The sequence below is a fragment of the Pimephales promelas genome, chromosome 11, assembly GCF_988280905.1.
Source record: "Pimephales promelas chromosome 11, fPimPro1.hap1.1, whole genome shotgun sequence".
Classification (NCBI taxonomy): Eukaryota; Metazoa; Chordata; class Actinopteri; order Cypriniformes; family Leuciscidae; genus Pimephales; species Pimephales promelas.
Genome location: NC_142779.1, coordinates 12769979 through 12793147, shown reverse-complemented (window position 1 = coordinate 12793147; position 23169 = coordinate 12769979). Strand labels below are relative to the sequence as shown.

At 38.0% G+C, this 23169-nt stretch overlaps 1 protein-coding gene across 2 annotated transcripts in view; it reads left to right on the top strand.

Annotated features, from left to right (window-relative positions):
- prim2 (DNA primase subunit 2) overlaps window positions 1-23169 on the top strand; it is a 57769-nt gene that overhangs the window by 22347 nt on the left and 12253 nt on the right. For both annotated transcript variants that reach the window (XM_039672957.2, XM_089116989.1), the window contains exons 8-10: window positions 6073-6140; window positions 7958-8030; window positions 8787-8972. In XM_039672957.2, coding sequence (XP_039528891.2) covers window positions 6073-6140; window positions 7958-8030; window positions 8787-8972 — 327 coding nt within the window. The remainder of the gene's footprint in view (window positions 1-6072; window positions 6141-7957; window positions 8031-8786; window positions 8973-23169) is intronic.

Sequence of the window (23169 nt, the reverse complement as noted above, 5' to 3'; positions counted from 1 at the left end):
TCGGAGAGCCAAACAAGCCTCCGTAGGAACTCAATGTAAATTAGCTGCATCGTCTTCTCGCCATTTTGTGTAGCCTCTAGCAGTGTACACAAGTGCGACCCAAAAGATAAAGTCCCTGCATAGCATGCCTCTCAATTATGTCTTTTTTCATCACCGTTGAATCACCACCTGGACCAGTTAGTTCATTAGCTTTTCCTGTCTGGACAATTTTACATTTTCCTATGCCAGCTCATGCGTCAGTATGACATGTTCAAATGGAAGGCTTGTTTGGATTTAAAGTAACCCTTTATTTTTAATTTTTTTTATTGAAAGTCTTTTGGTTTTGCGGTTGTGATACCAATTTTGATTTAACAATACTTACTTGAGATGCATTACCATTTTCGAAATTAGTTTTTACTGATATTTATTCATATCAGTTCATAATAATACTAGTTCATTGTTAAACTAATATTAATGTTCATTACCTAGTTATACACTGGTGTTGCGGTTAGTTTTTTGTTTTTTTTTAAGTCGTGATAACAAGACAACCACTTTTGTTATCTCAAGATCATGAGAAAGCAATAAAGAAAAATAATCATAATCCATGGCCTCTTAGGGCTTCTGTACTTTTCTAAGAAGTTTTTTCTCAATATTCTGAATATATTTTGCAATCGTGTAGAATTGCAAGATTTAAATGTGCAATTCTGGATAAAAAGTCAGAATTGCGTGTTATTTATACATTTGCAATTGTGACTTAGCACTCAATTGTGACTTTATATAATGCAATTCTAACTTGGAAACAAGCTTCCGTACTATAATAATAATATAATAATAATTTGTTACATTTATATAGCACTTTTCTGGTTACTCAAAGTGCTTGACATAGAAGGGGGGAATCTCCTCAACCACCACCAATGTGCAGCATCCACCTGGATGATGCGATGGCAGCCATATTGCGCCAGACCGCCCACCACACGCCAGCTTATTGGTGGAGAGGAGACTGAGTGATGAAGCCAATCAGTCTGTATGTATGGGGATGATTAGGACGCCATGATGGACAGAGGCCAATTGGCAAATTTGGCTAGGATGCCGGGATTACACCCTACTCTTTTTGGGATTTTTAACGACCACAGAGTGTCAGGACCTCTGTTTAACGTCTCATCCGAAGGACTGAAGTGACACCAGCTCAAGTAAATTAATTTAGCATATTAAGCTTAAAGCTTCAAGTTGGCATGTTTGATAAGTTTTTTTTCAGCCTCAGATGGTGATGTTGTATCCAAACATAAATGTAAAGTTACAGATATGCTGTTTTTGTATGAAAGGGCACACTGTACTGTATTTGCTCAGTTGGAGTTTGTTGTAAGGATGTCCTTGCATTCCTTGCTTTGACCTGATGGGGGAGTTGTCTTTCCAGTTGTCTCTTATTTGGCTCAGCAAGCATATTTTATTGCGACATCTGTTCCCTTGTAATGTGTCTCAAGCAACCAACATGATAATCAGTTAAAAAGGAAGTCTCACCATACTCTCTACAAAGTGTTTAATTTGTACATTTTGTGTTTCTGATTTGCTAGAGTCAAGTAACAGAAAATTAACAATTTAGGTTCTCGTTTTAAGGGGACTGACTTGATTTATTTATTTTTTTCTTTGAGATGATGTCCTGATTCCCTTGTAATAGTTAAGAATTCCATTCCAGATGGAGAAGCTGCAATTATCTCTCTGTGGAGGAATGTCTGCACTTTTTTTTTCTTTTGTCATAGAATAATGTCTTTATCCAGTATATCAACACCATAAATAATTACATGTTTAATCCAGACAGATAGATGGTATATGGGAGCATATCTGTTTCTTTTCAGCCCCAAGGATATTCTGTTGTGGAAATTCTTAATATTATGACTATGAATAATAAACTACTACAGTATCTCAAAGTGATTTCCTGAATTGCCTGAATACTTATACAATACAATACAATACTTTCATACAATACTACAATACAATAAGAGTAAGGTGACGCCGCGGCATCCTGTCAAGAAGCTACTATCACTGCCTCAATCACACATAGTTGTCTTTATTGTTTTCTTTTGAGCATAGAATCATTAGTACTTCTATTACTACCTCAATCACACATTGATGTTCTGTTGTCTCTTGAGTGTAGAGTCTTTAGTAGGGCAACTTCTATTAGCATATACCTGACACGACTTCCAAGTTGCTCTTTATAGAAATAGGCCGGGAGATCACTGGCCGCAACAACCAAGTGAGTCTCCTGTATAGAAAGATACATGTACATTTATATCGTACAAGATCACGATTATTTAACACAAAATACTAAGCCTTAATCAAGCAGCCCTACTATTGGTCATACTACATTATGGACTAACATGCGGCTTTTAATCTTCCAAACACTCATGTGTATGTGGTCTTTCTCTAATGCAGCTGTGTGTGTGCATAGTCTAATGTGCCCTTGGTGAAATTTTAAAGGGATACTCCACTTTTTTTGGAAATAGGCTCATTTTACAACTCCCCCAGAGTTAAACAGTTGCGTTTTCAAATCCATTCAGCCGATTTTCTGATATTTAGAAGAATTTCAGTGACCAAACAGTTTCTGGTCTCATTGACTTCCATAGTATATATTTTTTCCTACTATGGAAGTCAATGAGACCAGAAACTGTCTGGTTACAGATATTCCTCTAAATATCAGAAAATCGGCTGAATGAATTTGAAAACGGTTAATCACAACTGTTTAACTTGAGTTGTAATGATCCTATTTCCCAAAAAAAAAGTGGAGTATCCCTTTAATGTAAACAGTCTTATGTAAACTGGCTGGACAAAAACAATCAAAATATCATATTTGTTCAAACCTTATATTGTGAATACAACTGAACAGCCTGCTTTTAAGACTTGCTAATAGACCTGTTAATTAATTTTATGTTTTTGTTCTTTATTGCTGACTGTTTACCTGATTAATTACTGCAACAAATGAATGCAATTTAATAGGGAACTATTTAAAGGCTACACGCCAGTGTTACTTGGATTTGTTAATATTTATATAAATATTTGACTTTATATACAGGAATGAGTTCAGTACCATATTTGATTTTGCTGTGGTAGTACAATTTTTGTTTCACGATCTTGATAGTAATGACTACTGAATTTGTGACTGTCGAAACGGTAGGTATTTGTTCAATCCTGGCATTGTTGCTGATGCAGATTATTTTATGGGATATACAGTATAAAATCCATTTAATAATTACTTCAAGTTTAATTCAGTTGCTAATAGAGAAAGGTCTGAAAAGTCTTATGTTAGTTATCATGTGGCAGTGTATTCTACTATGCCATATGTTCAGGAATGCGATTTGAAGAGAAGATGTATAGTTTGTGAACTTTAGGATACAGTATTGGTTGCACTGCATGTATATTAACAAGTTTTAATATGGTTGGCTTTCTTCGCAAATGGCATTGCTTTGCATTTCAGTAGTAAAGTGATGGGTATGACCTTGTGAAAATCACATCAGGCTCCAATCTAGCATTCTATCAGCGTCTTATATACCTGACAGGCTCAACTGAAAGTGATTGTCATGCTCTGGAATGGACAGAAGGGATCTGGCTCAGGGCCACCACCACCATGTTTCTCATCTCTCTATTGGCTCTCTGCAGCGCTGTACACTGACCCTCAGCACAGCGGCCCTCTACGCCACTTTCCTGCTTCTGACTTCTATTTCCTGCCAATTATCTGGATCACCAACATGGCTGTTGTGGCGTAATGACTGTGCCTCGTTCTCTCTGCCGTTAGTGAGCTGTCGTGGCCGATGTGTGTTTCTGTAATGGCTTCTCATGGCCATGGAGGACAGAGACTAGACATTACTGGGAGTGTCTCATTAAATGAGCATGAAATTGAAAGCTGCTTCCCATCTGACAAAGAGTTTGCACTGAGCTTTTATCTCCGATGATATGTGGTTTAGATTTAACTTGATAATATATAGACCCCGGCATCCTGGCCAAATTTGCCCCTTGGCCTCTGTCCATCATGGGGTCCTAAACATCCCCATATGGGGATGATTAGGACGCCATGATGGACAGAGGAAAAACGAGGAAAAAGTTTCGGTGGAAGTCTGGCCACAGCTGTCGTTTTCCTAGGAGGGCTAGGAAGACTTTGAGGCCTCCAAGTGGTACTCCAGTTGGGTCTGCTTCCTCGAGTGTGAAGGTGGTGTCCACGGACCACCATTGTATCTAAAATGTTGAGAATTTTACTTTACTACAAATAATTGGTCTGATTTTTGCATTGGTCTGATCAAAAATGGCAGACAAGCTGAATAAAAATGTAAATCCACTCTCTGACAGTAGGTGGCACTTATGGAACTGCAGAAATAGAGCTGTTTCCCTGATAACCTCTGCGAACAAAGCATCGCTTATAAACACTATTTCATTAGGCATTACACTGAGAGAGTGTGAAAAGTGATGTGACGTGAAGGCCAAGTATGGCAGTTTGTCCTGTGCATTTAACCCATCCAAGTAGGTGAGCACATTAAGGAGTATGAAGTAGTGAACACACTCACACACACACACACACACACACACACACACACTGCAAACCGTTGACACACACACTCAGAGCAATTGATAGTTGGGTGCCTTGCTCAAGGGCACCTCATTCATGTTAAACCAAGTAAAAGAAAAAAATGTGATTTTGCATTACCAGAACATATAGGTAACCACTCAACAAAAAAACACAAACGTTTATTCAAAATGGTCATGCTACCTTAATTCGCCTACTGAGAAGGATGACCCACATGACGATTCTGAAAACCCTGGCACAAGTCTTGGCACTCTTTATTTCAGCTTATATTTTTCTGCTGCTGAGCTTTTATCCTTTTTATTCCTCTAAATCCATGAATGTCATCATTTGATACATTTGTTTTAATGAAACAGTGTTGTGGACTTGGTTGGTGGATGATTTAGTTTTAAAGGTTGTGTTGCTGTGGTCATTCGACTGGAACAGTTGCTGCCTACGCTGCAGTTTCACTGCAGTCTCGATAGCTTGATCATCCTCAGACCTCCACGTCTCTTCATCATTGTCTCTGTTTTGTTTCAGTTAACCGATATTCTGCAACTTTAGTGGCAAAGATGATTTATGATCTTGTGGTAGACATGTTTAAAAACCATTATTTACTGGAGAAAAAAAATGAGTATAATTGAAATAGTTTTGACACAATTTCAACTACTAAAGACTTTTTCACTTTTTTCTTTTGTTCATTCGCTTTGGAAGTAATTTTTTTATGCATCTTTTGTCTTTCTAAAAGTTTTTCTGGTCATTGGGTACTTTTTATTACCCTAGGAATATTATGTGTTATGCTGTTTGGATAAATTCATAGTTCATGGTTTTATTTACTTTTAGGGCTGGGCAACGATTAATCGTGATTAGTCGTATCCAGAATAAAAGTTTGTGTTTTCATAATATATGTGTGTGTAGTGCAGTGTTGGGAAAGTTCATTTTCTACATGAACTAGTTAAATTTATAGTTTATACTTCAAAAATGAACTAGTTCATAGTCTTTTTTTCCATATGTTACTGTGAGCTTTTTTTTAAAAAATTTTTTTAGTGCCACAGCACAGCCCATACACAACCACAGACAGCAATTATTTTATCGATGGGCAAAGTTGGCACAGAAATTTAAGATTTTTCCCATCACGTTCGCCCAAAATATGAACAAGTTTATGAACTATCGTTCATTGAATGTGTTCAGGCACAACACTGGTGTAGTGTGTATAATTATATTATATATATAAATACACACACGCATGTATATTTTTAAGAAATATTTGCATGTATATACTATTTATACATAATTTATATTAAATACAAATATTAAAATTTCATATATTAATAACACATTTTTCTTAAATATTTACATGCATGTGTGTGAATTTTTATATGCAAAAATAATTATACACAGCACACACACATATATTATCTAAACACAAACTTTTATTTTGGATGCGATTAATCCCGATTAATCTCTATTTACTTTACTGCACTGCTGTAAAATTACTTTAAACTCTGCCCTTAATTTATTTATTTATTTATTTATTTTTCTTGCAGATGACTGCACGGTCCTTGCCAGCGGTACAGTCTGATGAACGACTCCAGCCTCTTTTGAGCCACCTCAGGTAATTGACGTAATTTAGAAAATGTTCATCTCTTCTCACATAAAACTATATTCTTTATGGCACTCTGATTAATACAGCTGCTACAATTCAAGGCAGTAACTTTGCACATGCACACATCCACATGGGGCTTTTCTTTTTTGTTTCTTTGTAAATGTTTTCAATTAAAATAATTTTTTTCAATTTCCTTGGCCTACTGAGGAAAGATCAAATGGTCCACTCAAGGCCAGCCGGCACCCAAAGTTATTCCAACTGCTTTTCTTTATCTCTTGCTCATTTCTATTCAGTCCATTTCATTAATGGTCTTGGTATAGACCTATTATGATGCACATGGAAGTGTTTTCCATGAGTGAACCTGGGCTTGCATTTTGACTGCAGCCAAGCGGGGATACCAATGTAGATAAAAGCTGGGCCTCTCCGTCATTGGCCACGTCGCCTTCGCGGACAGCCGTGTCCTTCCATTTGCTTGCATGAAGGGAAACAATGGCAGCATTCCCAGCAGTCAATTCATTTGCTTTTTGATGGACTCTGAATGAGAGCATTTAATTGGATGTGTCTTTAGAGGCAACAGTTGTGACTGCGGAGGATTGGCTAGTAGACTCTTTTGCTTTTTGTCAGCACTGGACAGGCCAGATAAGAGGGTGTGAAGGGCCGGCGTGGAGCTGAACAGTGAGGAAATGTGCAAAGAGCAGGACCTGGAAATGCTTAATTATTCATATCATCACACACAGCCTCAGTGGATGAGGCAGTGTTTGGTAGGACCAGTTTGGGTCCTTGCCACAGTCGCCTTTGTCGCTTTTGGCTTGCTTAGTTGGGGACACTTAATATTCAACAATATTATTGATCTGCCTTCATTGACACCATTATATGAGAACTGAACTGAGCTAGACGATGATATCACTGTTTTCTCCAATGAACCATCACTTACTTAAGCTGGACTATGACGCTATTTTCTTTTAGATCTGCTCACTGTAAAACTGCTTTGTAAAAAGCGCTATATAAATAAAGGTGACTTGACTTGACCAGACCTAAAGGATTTGTTTCTTTGCATCAGTTGCATTCCTGTGTGTGCTTTTTATGCCCAGGTAGATTTATGCCGATTTTTTTCACATCTTCATATCTTCATGGACACCTCTATGATTTCCCTCGTGTGCTGATATTTTTCCTTATAATTATGTATGGTTTGCAAAAATGGGAACGACTATGTCTGTGTAGATGAGAGAAGCAAACTGTGTTGTGCACACGCTACATTATGGCCAAGCATGGGCCCTTAAAATAACATCAGAATAACACGCCACTGACGTTAGACTAGGTTTTTCCTGGTCTGTGGTGGAATTGTTTTCTGAAACTGCAAAATAGCATCAGGGAACGTTTGCGCCGGAACACGCCGCCTCTTTTTGCTGAACCGCCCCAAGGGGCGCAAGTTCATTCCTTAATTTACAGACGTGGAGGGTAAAACCCGCTGTGCGTTGGGTGCAAAATAGGAATAATACATGCGTCGGTGTACTAAGTCAAGTGTGCTGCAAGATAAGGCCTTGTAAGTATGTTCAGTTCAGTCTTAGAATGTTTCAGCTAGTCGTTAAGTGTGTCCCCGGCATTAGATTCGTCAATTTTATATCATTATTAAGCCGGCGTCATGTCTGCATCTTGCAGAATCTGTTTTGTTTCAAGGATATGTCTTCTTTTTTTTTTACGTTCCTTCACCAGAAAACCGGAATCCATTTGAATAATGATGGGCGTATTAGTCAGTTTTCTACTCTGACCTTGTAATTTCTACTGTGATTGGCTCTCATCATTTGTTCCCTTATTCTTTGTTGTAGCCATGCCTATGTGGGTCAGGACTATAGCATTCAGAAGAACATTGGGAAAATTTCTCTGGAGCAGATTGATTCAGTAAGTACTTAAGTTGTTGACAAAGTTACATTATTTCTCTAAATGTATTTATCTATCTCGTTTATGTATGCAAAGCAATATTGAGCAAACTTGTGATACATGTCAATTTAATTTGGTCTCAGTAGCCTGGACCGCTGTTTACTTTATATTTGGCACTTGAGACTTTTGCTCAAGTTAAAGTTTTCCTTTTCCGGAATTCTCAAGTTACTAGGACATTAAGCATATCCTACTTTAATGGTGCATGCGATGTGATGTTTCTAAGGAAGAGAGCTCTCTCTCTGTGTGTGTGTGTGTGTGTGTGTGTTTGTTTCTGAATTGTTGGTGTCATCTCAGGGCCAGTTGCTGTTCCAATTAAGTGGCTCATCAGCACATGCAAATTTTGACCTTCATTTTTTGCCTTTACTTGAACATTATTGGATGAATTGAAATCTCTTGTAATCAAAGCATTTCCATTTAAAACAAAGGCGTTTTTAACCAGTGCCTCTGTTTTGAATCCTCATATCAGTGTTTTACCACATACTAACCAGGTTCGATAAAGCTGTTCCATATAAATGTGAGTTTGTGTCACATAATTGTACATTTTGAATTTCTCTTTATTAACTGATTGTGTCATGGTCGTTTCGTGTTCACATTGAACCTGTGATCTCTGGGTTTGTTGTTTTTTAGATGATTGATTGCTGTCTGCACATTAAAATTGCCTAATATATAAATTGAGCCATTTGCTTCAACCACTCTTCTTTTCTTCACTTCCACCAGCTCTCAGGCAAGTCCTTTCCTCTGTGTATGAGGCATCTCCACAAGGCACTGAGGGAAAACCACCACCTGCGGCACGGTGGGCGCATGCAGTACGGCCTCTTCCTCAAGGGCATTGGTCTTACTCTGGAACAGGCCTTGCAGTTCTGGAGGTCAGAGTTTGTCAAAGGGAAAGTCGATGCAGACAAGGTAACTCTTCAACTTCAGCTCGTACTACTTCACATTGTCCTGGTTTTTCTGCTGGCTTTTGTCCCCTGATAGTTACTTTAGTTGAATATTTTTTTTTTTTTTGTAGCAATTCATAGGACTTTTGATTCTGCTGAGGTCATTCTCTTCTTCATCCCTCCAATAACTCTTGAGAGGGTCACTTAAATGAACGAGTGAAGACATTAGAAAGCCAAGTTATTCAGCTCCCCTATTCTGATGCTGGAGATAATTTGCCACCCTTCCGTCGTGTCTTTAATTACAATTCTAGAGGAACATGCCAGATCGTATTTTCTGCGCATGGTACATTAAACAAGAAAATTACACTCCCAATCTTAAACCGATGTTTCCCTCCTCCCTGTGCTCTGAAAATGAATGCTTATTCCCTACTGATGCTCAATCAAGGAGAAACAAATGAATTTCATGTCCTTACCTGAGAGTGGCTGCCCTTTTGGGCAAGCTTTTGATGCAATCATCAGTCTCATGAGAGCTCACTCAGTACCAGCTCAGTATCACTTATTACTAGGGCTGCACAATATATCGTTTTAGCATCGATATCGCGATGTGTGTATCCGCAATAGTCACATCGCTGGATGTGCAAAGTCAAGTATAGCGATCGTAGTTGATCCGTACAGACCAGAAAAGCATGTGATCAGAGCAGCGCAGTCAAAACGCGAACACCGAATTTGGTTCGCTTCATCTATTGAGCTTGAACAGACACATACATGCACAATTGTCAAAATGCCTATCTTGGTGAGTATCCTCATATACTGCAGCAGGTTATTTGAGGCATGTGGCCAATAGGAGTATTCAGGCTTTATATCTGTAATGCCTCAACATATTGACACCAAACTTTATATGTGTCATTGTCACTTCACTTTGACCACATCACATCAATTTAGTAACTGTGTCTGCTACAGGTTGAAAGTGATGATCCATTAAATCATACTTTTAGTTAATGTATATGATTGTTCAGCCATTTTACCAAAATTCTCTTAATGTCTTTAATTGCTCCTTGCTGCAGTTGATCTGCCACTCCCACCCATGATGGCATCTGCTGCCGCTTCTTGCGCTTAGTTAGCCCCGAAAATGGCTGCTTGCCCCCTAACCCCCCCCCCCCCCACACACACACACACACAAAGCATAACATGATTTATTAGACTGTATTTGTGTCTGCAGCTCAGATGTCAAATATGCAGTTGATCTACTTTTGTGCACGTGTATGACTGTCCGAGAAATTTAAAATGAGTGTTGCTAAGCAATGACATTTTTTTTTTTGTGTCATTGCCAGTCCTTCAAGTGATATCTCCTGAAACTATTCAAGCTATTTTGGATTGGATCCTTTGGAAGGATGTAAAGTGTTCATTTTGTTATGAATGTAGTTCAGTTTTACAGCTTATGCTATATATGATCTATTGAACATTAACTGCTAATATTAAAGTAATGTTTGGACTTCAATATCGCCACTACAATGAGTGCAAACAAATACCCTGAAACAGTTTTTGCTGTGTTCTGATAAATGCATTATTCATAGTAAGATGCAGTAGTGGGTGAAGTTTAGCCCAGCTTGTGTGTTGAACAATATAGTACTTGGAAGAACATGATAGTTTTTGATTAATCTGCATTTGAGGTGAATATCAGCTTCTAAAGTAATCTAAAACGATAAAGCCACACAATGGATCTGTCCATTTCTGCATTCAGCATTCACTTTGTCACAGATGAATGGTGGGCAATATTCTGTGACATCATTGTGTAGGAAAACAAGAGAAAAATGTTGGTAATTTTCAATAGAATGGTAGAATGGATGAAATAAGAGATGTTGACGTTTACTTCGAAAAGCAATGAAAGAATATCAAGAGCGACAGACAAGATGGGAAATGTATTGCCAAACACCTGCAACGAAAAGTCTACATATAACCACTTATAGCTGGACTTCTTAAATAGTAATTTTTTTTCAACTAGTCTTGTTGAATTTTGACGTTTATTGAAAATGTTGAAATATTTTTAAGTATTCATACCTTCACCAAAAGAAAACTAAAGAAAATAACTGAAATTAGTTTCTTCAAATGTTAACTCCATTGGCAAAATGTCATTTTTTTAGCAGTCTTGGTTCTGGAAATAATTTTGCCATAGAGATTTTAAGCAATTCTTTTTTAAAGCTAGATATTTTATTTTGAAAAACATTTATCCAAATTTATTTTACCAAAGCATATGATATTGATTAACAACCTCAGAGAAAATGGCAGGTTTATCTTTGGTATTGTTAAAAAAATCAATTCCTCTGTGGAGTATATGTATGGGATTTTTACTTCCAGAACCTTACTGCTGTATATACCCAATGTATTGCATACTGTCTAAAATCATTAGATTTTTAAAAATTAATTTTTACTGACCTTTACCCTTTTTTTATCCCATTCCAGTATGTAGATGAAGTTAGTGGACACATGCCATCCTGCATGTAAAGACCAGTGCCCCCTATCCAAAGCAATTACATTTTCTTTTGATATAATGCCCTGTAGCTGTGTATTCAAGCGCTATCCCAGTTCTTGCTGCTTCGCTTCCATACTTGTCTCCACAGCAGTAGCTTAAAATAGGACTCGCAGGACAAGAATGGTTAGCAATGGCTGGCCTTCAGAAAATCAAAATCCAGGGAATTTTATTTTTTTTGTATTAAAAGTGCTGTGGCACAAGACCATCTGAAATTTCTGTGCTCAGTGAAGCGGGGAAATCTAATATTCTCATCCTCTGTTCCTTGTTCTTTTGTTTTTGTCCTTGCTCTTAACATGTTCCCTAAAGCTAAATTCAAGTACAGATATAGTGAGCATAGAAAAATATGAGTACATTTGGATGGGATTGACAAAGTAGTTTAACCGTGCGACGGACTGGCTATCCGTCCAGGATGTTTCCCTACCTGTGGCCCGAGTTGCTGTGATAGGATCCAGCAATCCCTGTGTCCCTACATAGAAACAAGTTTAAATCCACATTATTTAACGTTTACATTACATTATATTTACATTTTTACAGTTTTATTTTTTAAAGAACTTTTATTTCAGTAAGGATGCATTAAAAATGCATTTCATTTTATCTTTTCGAATGAATTGTTAAATGTTACCTATAAATGTTATAAATGTTTGAACCTTCCAAAAATCCTGAAAAAGCACATTTTCCACTAAAATTTTAAGAAGCACAACCACTTTCAAAATTAAATCTTGAGCACCAAATCATCATATTAGAATGATTTCTGAAGGATCATGTGATACTGAAGACAGGAGTAATGATTCTGAAAGTTCAGCTTTGCCATCACAGGAATAAATTGATAATTTTAAATAGATTTTTAGTGCTTTACTTTTTTTTTTATTTAGACAAATTTTTTTTATTTTTATTACTGTAATGGTGCAAATTGTTAAAATCTTTTTGGAAACAGCCATTGTGTAAGAAAGAACCTTTTTACAGTGTGCTGCCTCTGCTTAAAGATGAAGCACAAAACATTTTGCCATGCTAAACTCCCATCACCAAACATGCTTGAGTTCAAAGAGGTGCTTTTACTTCAACTACTGCTAAGCCACTTTCACAGACTCAAAAGCAGTCAGAGGGTGTCCATTTTACGAATATTCCTCCTCTTAGCCGCCAACAATTCCGCTGAAAGAAGTCAGGAGGTGAAATAAATAAATAAATAAGAAAAGAACAAATCCAGACAAACACATTCTCTGGTGGTCACGCACCGCCACTCGCAAAAGTGCCCCATTTCCAGGGTGGCTGCGTCCCCCTCAGTCTGCCCTCTCAGGTGGAACTCGGTCCACCCACTCACAAGGAATGCAGCCTTCCTTACGAACCAGCGGATGGCGGAGTCTGTGGGATGCAGGTCGCAGCACTATAGTGATGTATGCGAGGTGTCAAGGATATCAGACTGCACAAAGCTCCCATTAGCATTTCACTTTCACTAGCAAACAAACAACCGTGGCAACATCTCAGTCTGGACCACTTGTTTTTATTTTTGGTAGTGGGTGTGGGTGCTCACAGATAGACTGAACCAACTGCTTCATAAAGAAACGCATAGAATAGTGTTTTGCCTTTCACAGCTTTTTGGTCCTTTCTGCTTTAGCATGCATGAAGAGATGCTGCCATTTAGATGCACTTATTTTTAACGGTAGCTGTATATCCAGTTCAACATTTATGCACCCCCTGATGAGTAAAAACGAACTTCCGTGGTTCGATAAAATCCTGTTTTTTTTTTTTTTTTGGTTATTTATTTTTGATTATCTCTTTCGGTCCAGGGTTAATAATGTGCAGTATGTTGCTTTGAACTTCAGTTGACAGTAAAGAAATTGTAATCATGATAAATAATTATGATTATAATTAGAGTACAAGCAACTGCGTATTCATCTGACAGCATTCTGCATGCAGCACCAAAATGGTTTACACGCAAAATATTGTCACGAGTCATTGATTTTTGGATGAATAAATTACTGTTTACCCCGTGGCTGATCTATCTGATTGCTGCTTGGAGCGAGGAACCTTTATAGCACCTGCTACATATCAGTGGCATGGACTTTGTTTGGTGTCTCATTCATGCAGAGGGCCAGCTAAGGCCAGACAGATATGGCCTTCCATGCTCCTCTCTGGCTAAATGGTTGCTGTTAACATTCATTTTGATTGAGTGAGCACAATGAGAGGTGCACCAGGGTGACGCTCCTTAGACTTGCTCACATATCAATTCTCTACTGCTGAGGGAGGGACACACCTTGAGCACAAGATATTCTACTGTTAAGCCATAAGGAAGAGTCTGGACACACACATGTGGCTTTACTGGCTTATAATGTGTGTGTATATAAACCATATTTGTCATATTTAAGGTCTGTTCTCACCAACACAGATGTTCAGTATGAAAATTTGTTTGAAAATCTGAATGCAATTTACTCTAACAGTAGACGTCGCTTCTAGAAGAGCAGAAATACCCTGATACACAAAGCGCTGCACAAATTTGTTTCTGACTGCTAGGCCAACTTGTCATGGAGGAGGGAAGTCAAACCGTATTTACATGTTTTCAAACAGCTGTACATTTTTTCGTATTTTCTGTGGTGTTTATTAATCAACACCAAATTCAAGAGTACATAGAAAAGAAAGCTGGATTCTGGATTCTGTCTCTGCTATTCACTGTCAGCTGAAAAATAGTCATAATAGTCACACACTCCTCCCTATCCACCTCTATTTTCTGTGCGAGACTTCCCATTCATTAGCCGCTATAGGGAAATAATGAGAAGAATAACAAAGTGCAGTAAATGATAAAACTGTTTGCGCTACAAAGCAGCGTGTATATAATTAAGCCACCAAATTAAAATAATAGGGTAAGATATACCAGTTCGCAATATCTTGCAGAATAACAAGCTTTTTTGTACAGCTAAAAATAACTGGAAGCCGATGACACTGGAAGCCAACCACATTAATTTGACCAATGGCTGCGCCCACTCTTATGCAAAAAATAAGGTGGATAGAAAAAAAAGCTGTTGCATTGACATGCAGATGTTTTTGACGGTCAGTTTTGTTGCATTAATAGTGTTTTTTTTTCTGATTAAAATATTTATCGCACTGAAAATTTGTCTTGGTGTGAAAATATTTGTGAATGGTTACCAGGGCTGATTTCTGGGGTATTCTGGGTTTTTTTCGGTGTATGTCTACGTGATTTATAAGGTATTCTGGGTGGTTTCTAGGTGGTTGCTCAGTGGCCCAAGTTTCTGAGATTATTCTGATCTCTAGATATGTTTGGGTCCAGTTGTTAATGTGATTTTCATAGTGGGTGGGGCTATCCTGTGTGATGTCACAGAAATAGTCTAAACTTGATCAAATGTCCTGCCGTGGCTGATTAGGACAGAAACAAAGATTTACATGCAAAAATCTTTAATCTCGTAGCTTTACTGCATTGAACCTGGTTATGATACACTTGTTATTATAAGGGTGTTTTTATTTTAATGCTCCCCTGTTAAGTAAGCAATAAGGTATGAGAGGCTGTGCTGTATCGTGAATAAGTAACGGCTGAAGGACGTTGTTAGCCATAACGCGAAGCAGAGTCCCTGCAACCCCTTCAGCCGTTACTTATTCATGATACAGCACTTGCCTCGAGATTTTTACAACGGTTAACACCCAATAAAAATATTAAAGTAAAACAAAATATATATATATATATATATTAGTGCAACTTTCATGAAGTAAAATCACAAAGCCTTCCTTCCATTAGAAAAAAAAAATAGTCCCTAACTGTGAACAGCAACAACATTCCAATGTGCAATATGCATGAAAGCTCAAATAAAACAACATAGAAACTGCAGTGATGGATAGAACCGTTGGGTGAAGCGGTCAAAGCTGTGTTTTATCATGATTAAAGCACAGCTATTGACCAATCAGAATCAAGGATTGGAACTAACCATTTTATAAGTATGATTAAAGAACTGTCCCTCATTATATTTATATATTTATTTATTTATTTAAGCTAGTTACTAATTAGCTAGTCTCAAGTAAGTTTGTTTGTATTTTATTCAACAAAGTTCAAAAAGGAAGGACAAAAGTGAGAAACTTAAGATTTAAAACTGGCTTTTGTTTGTCTCCGGAGATTTATAGACTTTAATCAATAACAAAAAGCTTTTGCTTTCTGAATAATCCAGCAAGGATGCGTAACATTTAAAATAATTACATAGCGGGTCATCTCGATTCTCTCTAAAGTACGTCTAGTCATTTTTAGTCTTTCTACAGCACTGAATCATTTAACATTCGCATGGGGTGAATAATCTGCTTTAAAAGAGCATTAGCATGCAAAATATTCCACGGAAAGACAAAGGTAATTACAATACGTTTGAGCATTTTGCCAGTAACCTTTAATGCGCATGAATCACTGTTTGGCTTATTCACCCATGCTGAGGGGGCTTAAAGGATAGATGCTGGGAGCAGGGCATCTCGCACCTCCCTATTTCTATTTAATTGAACCATGATGCCTTTTTATTATTATTCTCCGACAGTAGCCTCAGCACCAGAAAGTCTAACACTGGGAACAATATCAAACCCACAGGCTGGCTCTTGTGGGTCATTTCTATCCTGCAAACATTTGATTTGATTTTTTGATTCAAACCGGTTTATTGTAATCGTAAAACACAGGATATACTGTGGCCGGAAGTATCATTTAGTCTCAGTCTCAGATTGTGGTTTGCATCGAGGTGTTTTGACATGGAGTAATGAGAATCTTTCTCAAACCTGTCTCAGTGCCTCTTTACGTTCTCACATTCTTTTCCTCACCTCCGTCTCTTAATGTTTCCCCCAGGGAGACGGAGGAGCATAATTTATGGGAAAAATTTGATTCCCCTTCATAGTGTCAAAAAGGTAACTGCTCTACAAGGAACTGTGATGGTGACAAAAGTGGCTGCGTTGTTTACCGGTCTGGCTGTCTGAAACATCCCCCACTCCTCCCCCCACAGCATCTGCCTATTTAATTAGAGTGCTGGTCCCCTAAGGGACCCGCAACTCCTCCTGCACGCTGCCTGGAGAAAACCAGGCCCTCTCAATCACTCAGGCCCCTAAATGTTCATGCTGATTACTAAGTCAAGTCTACATGCACCACAATAGCATAACTGCGCTAATTGACACAGAAAAAAGCAAGTGAGTAACAGTGGAACACGCAGGACAGGAACTATGAAGAGACATCATTAGGCATGCATTCAAACAGTAGAGAACAACTCTTGGTTAGGATGATGCTCTGTTCGTTCCCTGCGAAATATCTCTGTCCTGGACACTGTTGGGGGGTTTAATACGAGTGGACAGTTGGGGTAAATGGGGCCATAAACGAGACCAAACAAACCTACTGCCCCCCTCAGGGGGAAAAATATATGGGAGTGGTTTTGTAGGAGATCATGCAGTGGATCTCCTCTCCCTGGTAGGTCCTCCTGGAGCGTGATTGGACACCCATTTCAGTTGCTTGAAAAACAAAATGGCTATTCAAAATGAGAATAAATTATATACAGAAAGTGAGCAACAGCACTTATTAAAAAAAGGGTGTCAGGATTTTGATTTTAAATCGAAATCGATCGAAATTAATTCACAATCTTGACTATCGAATTAAAAAATGGAATCGTCGATGCTGCAATTCCCCCATGTCGCGTCCATTCGTCTTGCCAAGTGGAAAAAAACACTCGTGTTGAAGTGCTGCAAGCCTATGGTCAACCTCCTCTAACTTAGCTACAGCCATTCAAAAAGATAGCATGGCAACTGCAGATGCAGGAGACCTATTGACAGAACTTGAACCCCCTCCTCTTTCATTGAAGTCGCTGTTGACAACGTTCACGCTTCAAAAAAGCCACAGTTTGCAGATATCCCAAGTCTCGCGGAAGTTCCAGGAGTCTCCCACATATTGATAGCGGCTCTAGGAATCTCCCGGAATCTAGAGTGAGCGAGCAAGAGCGAGTGTGCATGCCCAGACTGTGCTCCAAACCTTATTGAGCGCACGGCAGAGAGGGAGAGAGCGAGAGACCTTGTGTGTGTGCCTCATGAAGTCGCATGTAAGACAGACCGATTGACTAAAAATCGAGAATCGAATCAAACCGTGACCTTAGAATCGAAAATGTAATCAAATCAAGGATTTGGAGAATCATGAAACTATACATATATGTGTGTGTATATATATATATATATATATATATATATATATATATATTAGGAGTGTTGCAATTTACCGGTGTTCACGATAATTGTGAAATCCAAAGCATGAAATATTGACATTGTGTTAATTTAGACTGTGGCAGTATATTATTGCCACAATATTATACTTAATATTAATATTAAAATAGTATATTATATTACCGGTATTGGCGATAACCACAATGTTTAAAATGAATAGAATTCGTTATGATAACATGACATGACACGTAAATACTACAGCGCGAGTACAAGGTTAACCTCTCAGGTGCACCTGCTGCGACTGACACCTATCAAAGAGGACGCAGCTACTCTGAGAAGAACGTCGTCTGAGTGAGAGAGTGAAACACTCTCTCCACACCCGAAAAAGTAAGCTCGTCTGTATGAAAGGGGGTTGTAGGGGGTCTGTATTAAAGGGGGTTGCACATGTCAATGACGTCTTTAAAATTCTAACACATTTTCTCTTCGAGTGTACACACACCAGTGGTGCCATTCGACGTCTGTCCGCGGCGCCCAGCAATGACTCTTGTTCAAAATCCACAACTCAACTCAAACATCAGATACATTTTTCAAATAGGTGCTATCTTTATAAATAAACCACAGATTTGAGCTTTAAACAACCACATTCTCATCTGAAACCCTCTTAAAATTGCATTTCATGACACAATAACAGATTTTGATATTACGCGGGTTTTCCCTTCTGCTTTTGACGCTTGTTGGTTGGTGCGAGATCCATTCTGGGATACCTGGCTGTCTCAAGTTCGCACAAGTCACTCGATGCATCCTCGGTAAACGGGACCGATCAAGAACACATCTGGTGATTCGAACTGGACTTTGTCTAGATGTGAATTTTGAATTGGAACAGTACTTTGTGCAGTGAATGATGACGTTTCACAAGTCCACAAGAACGCATATTGAGAAACGGCCTAATAATCCTTTAGGTGACTGTGTATATATAATATCATACAATATGACACACAAAAATTGTATGGAACAGCAAACAATTGCAATTGTTCACATTTGTCAAGTGTTTAAATTCAGTAACAGTAGATCTATGGCACTTTAGTCATGGTTGTCATTGAGATTCAGAGCTAGTCCCAACCTCTCTTTTCATCTGGGTTTGTGCCTAATGCCTCTGCCGAGACATCCATCTTTTGAACTTACATTTCGTCTTCCTGTTCCTTTTACAGAGCAATCTTAAGAAATTGTAGTGGTTTTCACTCAAAGAATATAAAGTATTGCCTTTTGTCAGAGATATGAAATTCTGATTGTATCACCCTGAACAGTGATTTTGGACTTCAATAGGTTTATGTACATTTTTCACTGTTGTCATTGCTGTGATGCACTTCACATTTTCAGAGATTATGTCATGGTAGCAAGTCAGTATCTTTTATCATTCTTGACACTTTTTGGCATCAATGGCGTCAATTTAATATGGACTTTTACTACGGTCACAAAAAAAAAAAAACTGCATTACATACATTCGTGTGCTTGTGACAAAAAGAGGGAGATTTCCTGTGATGGTCCCACAGGACACACAATACATTCAGTGAGCTGTGTTTTAGCAGTCTCTTTTTCTTTCTTTTTTTAAATTAATCACCTACTCGACTACTCCTGTGCCCTTCAATACAGTGAGTAGATTGTCGCAGCTTAAATCGAGTTTTACTAGCCTTTTGTCACAAAGTGCTGAATTTCCTTTTTTTTGTTTTTAGGTGCTGATCGACTGTAGAAAAATGCCTGCAATAACTCAGTGTCTTTATGACCATATCTAGGATCTCTCACTCTTGAATGTGTGAGAAAACTGAAAAATAGTGTTAGACCATAAGCATACTTAAAATTTTTATTGTTTATATATATATATATATATATATATATATATGTGTGTGTAAACATAACAAAATATATTATGTTTACATATATTGTTAATCTAGTTTGTAAATTGTAATTAAACTATTGGGATCAACCAAAATAATAATTATTGAGGTAAATAAATTCATTTAAATGCGTTTTAATGTCAGAGATCCAATGTAACATTTACCTGAAACCTTTGTATTTATAATTTATTTAATTCATATTTTACAGAGAAATCAACAGATAATTAGCAAAAAAATGCAGGACCGAAACATTTCAAAACCCTCTCCCTGTTGCATTCAGTGAACAGCATTATGAAGTGATGGAGCTTTCAAGTGTTATAATGTAGCAGTCAATTTCCAGAAAACATCTGGAATGAGACAAGCCTGAAACCATTGAGGAACAGGTCACGCCAGGAGCCTGTTTTATAATCTGCAGCAAATGATGACTGATTAACTCAGTTTATTTTGGTACAGATTTTTCTCCAGGTTTACTTTGGAACGGATATGAAATGGCTCAGATGTGCATTTGCATACATTAAGGAGAGGCAGTTGCCATAATACAGTAATTAGTTGCATTCTAATGAGCTGAATCCTGCAGGTTACTCCCTGACAGCATGGGAATCAGCACCAGTGTTCTGTGAGGAGGGGGAACCCTATGATGATTCCTGTGTGTGAACATTTAAAGTCACAGTGAGATCAAAACTGACCCCATTTACTTTCTTAATGCACATTCATTACAGCTTTTCTGCTCACATCACTTAGGCAAGTGGTTCTCAATCTCAAAAGAAATCAGAATAATTAAAACAGTTTAGAATAAAAACTAAAATGAAGTACAGTAACAGTTGGACGAACAGTGGCACAGTGCTCATTCAGTAAATGCGTAGCTAAACAGATGTGTTTTGAGTCTGGATTTGAATTTGACTACTGTAGGAGCACATATGATCTCCTCCGGATGCTGGTTCCAGCTGCGGCTGGCATAATAGCTAAAGACGGACTCGTCATGCTTAGAGTGAACTCTTGGTATTTCTAGCTGATTTGAAGATCTGAGTGATCTGTTGGGTTTATATTCAGTGAGCATATCTGCAATATATTGAGGTCCTAACCCATTGAATGATTTATATACCGGTAATAATATTTTAAAATCAAGTAATATGCATATTCTAAGGCTAGATAAGGTGCAAAGTTTTCTCTTTAAGGGTACTGCCCCAGTGATGGGCTATTGTACCCATAGTGGTACAATTTAAAATATATATTGCTGACAGTGTAACTATAATCAAGCCCTGCTTTACCCGCCCCCCCCACCCCCCCCCCTGCAATTCATGTTGTTGTTTTTTTCTTAAGTTAAGAAATATATGAATACACCATTTCCTATTTGACTAAGTACAAGTGGGGAGTATTTCTACTCTGTATTGGCCGATTAGATTTTGAGTTCACATTCAGAGCAGATCAAGCTTGGCTCAAACTGTAGTGTTATTGAAATGTACACCTGGATGGAATCTCAGTCAACCAAGACAAAATTTACTGGTTAAAAATGAATTTCATTTGGACAAAACAGATCACAAGAACAGTTGTGGGCTATGGGTATGATATCAAAACTGGAGGGGCTGCCTCAATCTATAGACCCATCATGTCATTAATTTGTGATAGGGTAAGTTGATTTTATGGCCTGTTTAATTGCAACCTTGTAGATAGTCACCTTGTCAAGTTCACAGATTTTATTACAATGGTAATGGCATCTTAGTGCTGTGGATGGTTATTACTTGCTATTTTTTTGTCTCCCGTCTTTTCTGTCTTTAGTCTCTCTCTCCTTCTCTTAGCTGAGACATAACCAGCTCAGGGGACTAGGTTACCCTTTTGGATAGTTACCAGAGTGTACATGATTGGTGTATTGAGTTCAGCGCAAAGATTGAATGCACTGACCCTCATCAAATGCAAACAATGTAATGGTTTCCTAAGCATACAGCATATTTCTCAAGGTGGACTGTGATGTACACAGCAGCTCTCACACCGAAAAAGCTGCGGAAAGCACCAATAAGACCTGGTAATGCTCAAAGGAGGTTTCACGTCACTTTTAATTTGTATGATAATAGCCACATTAGATGTTCATATGTTGTTGTTGTTGTTTTCTTGTCCTACTCTGGCATTTATGCACAGCTCTCTTAAGGTCCCGCTGCAACCTTTCAGTCAGGTTGAGGTATAGACAGTGCATTCTGTTATAGATTTGCTGGTGTTCTTGGGATCATTGTCCTGTGGCAGAACCCAATTTCTGCCAAGCTTTGGATGTCAGACAGATGGCCTCACATTTGACTCTAAAAACCTTGGTGTACAGAGGAGTTTGTGGTCGACTCATTGACTGCAAGCTGCTCAGGTCAAGTAGTAAAGCAGCAAAGTCAATTTATTTATAGAGCACTACATAAACGCAACATTTTTTGATCCAAAGTGCTTTACAGATGGTCAAATATGTTAATAGAGAAAAAATAAAAATAATAGACTATTAAGAAAACATTTCTACATACACATAAAAATACATGGTGTAACATAGACAGCATCACTCAAATGCAAGAGTATAACACTTAGTATTTAAACTAGATTTAAAACATTGAGCGATGGAGAGGCACTGATATTAAAAGGTAAGCTGTTCCAAAGTTTAGGTGCAGCAACCGTGAAAGCTCTGTCACCTTTGGATTTGCAATGTGAAGGAGGGACTGAGAAAAGGAGCTGGTTACAGGATCTTAATGACCTAGAGGTTGGAGAATTATCACTATCCAAGTGCAATTTTTTTCCACTATAAATTGTGCTGTTAAACCCCTCTGTTGGTCTTTTCCCCATCGAGTCTCTTGCTATGTGTGACACATTTTTTGTGGATATGATGAGGCATATTAGGCTAAATATCTCCTCTTCATCTCATGATTCTCCACTTCTCAAAAAGTCCAATTTAGACCTGATAGCTCTGGATTTGGAACACACTATTTTGCCTAAAATTTGTCAATCAGTTTTTAGGAAAATAACATTCCACAGAAACAGCATTGGTAAAAGTTTTAAACTATATTTAAATGACTCTTGACTCTGGCAAGTCTTCTGTGTTATTAGTGCTGCTAGATTTGAGTGTGGAATTTGACACGATTGACTCTGTTCTGATCTCTTGTTTGGGGCACTGGATGAGCATTCAGGGAAATGCTCTTAAATGGTTTCAGTCCTATTTTAATAGTAGAAGGTTATCTGTTATTATTTGTGAATTTACTTTTGATGCAGCTTCTTTTATATGTGGGGTCCCTCAAGGTTCTATTCTTGCTCTGATTTTATTCTCCTTGTATACACTTCCCCTGGCGTCGATTTTTAAGAAACACGGCATCTCATTTCCCATGCTTGTCTGGTGGATGTAAAGGCCTGGATGCCCCTAAATTTACTTCACCTCAATGAAGGCAAACTGTGATTATAATGTTAGAATCTTCAGAAGCTGCTATCTTGGCCGTTTGTCTCCATGTGTATAACTCCTAGTGAAGAATTTAGGCAGGTTTTTTTGATAAATTGACAAACAGATTAGTACGGTAGTCAAAACCAGTTTTGTTTTTTTGTTTTTTAGCTAAAGTCACAGCTAAAGTAAAATCATTTCTTTCTTTTAAGGACTTTGAAAGGGTGCTTCAGGCTTTTATTTC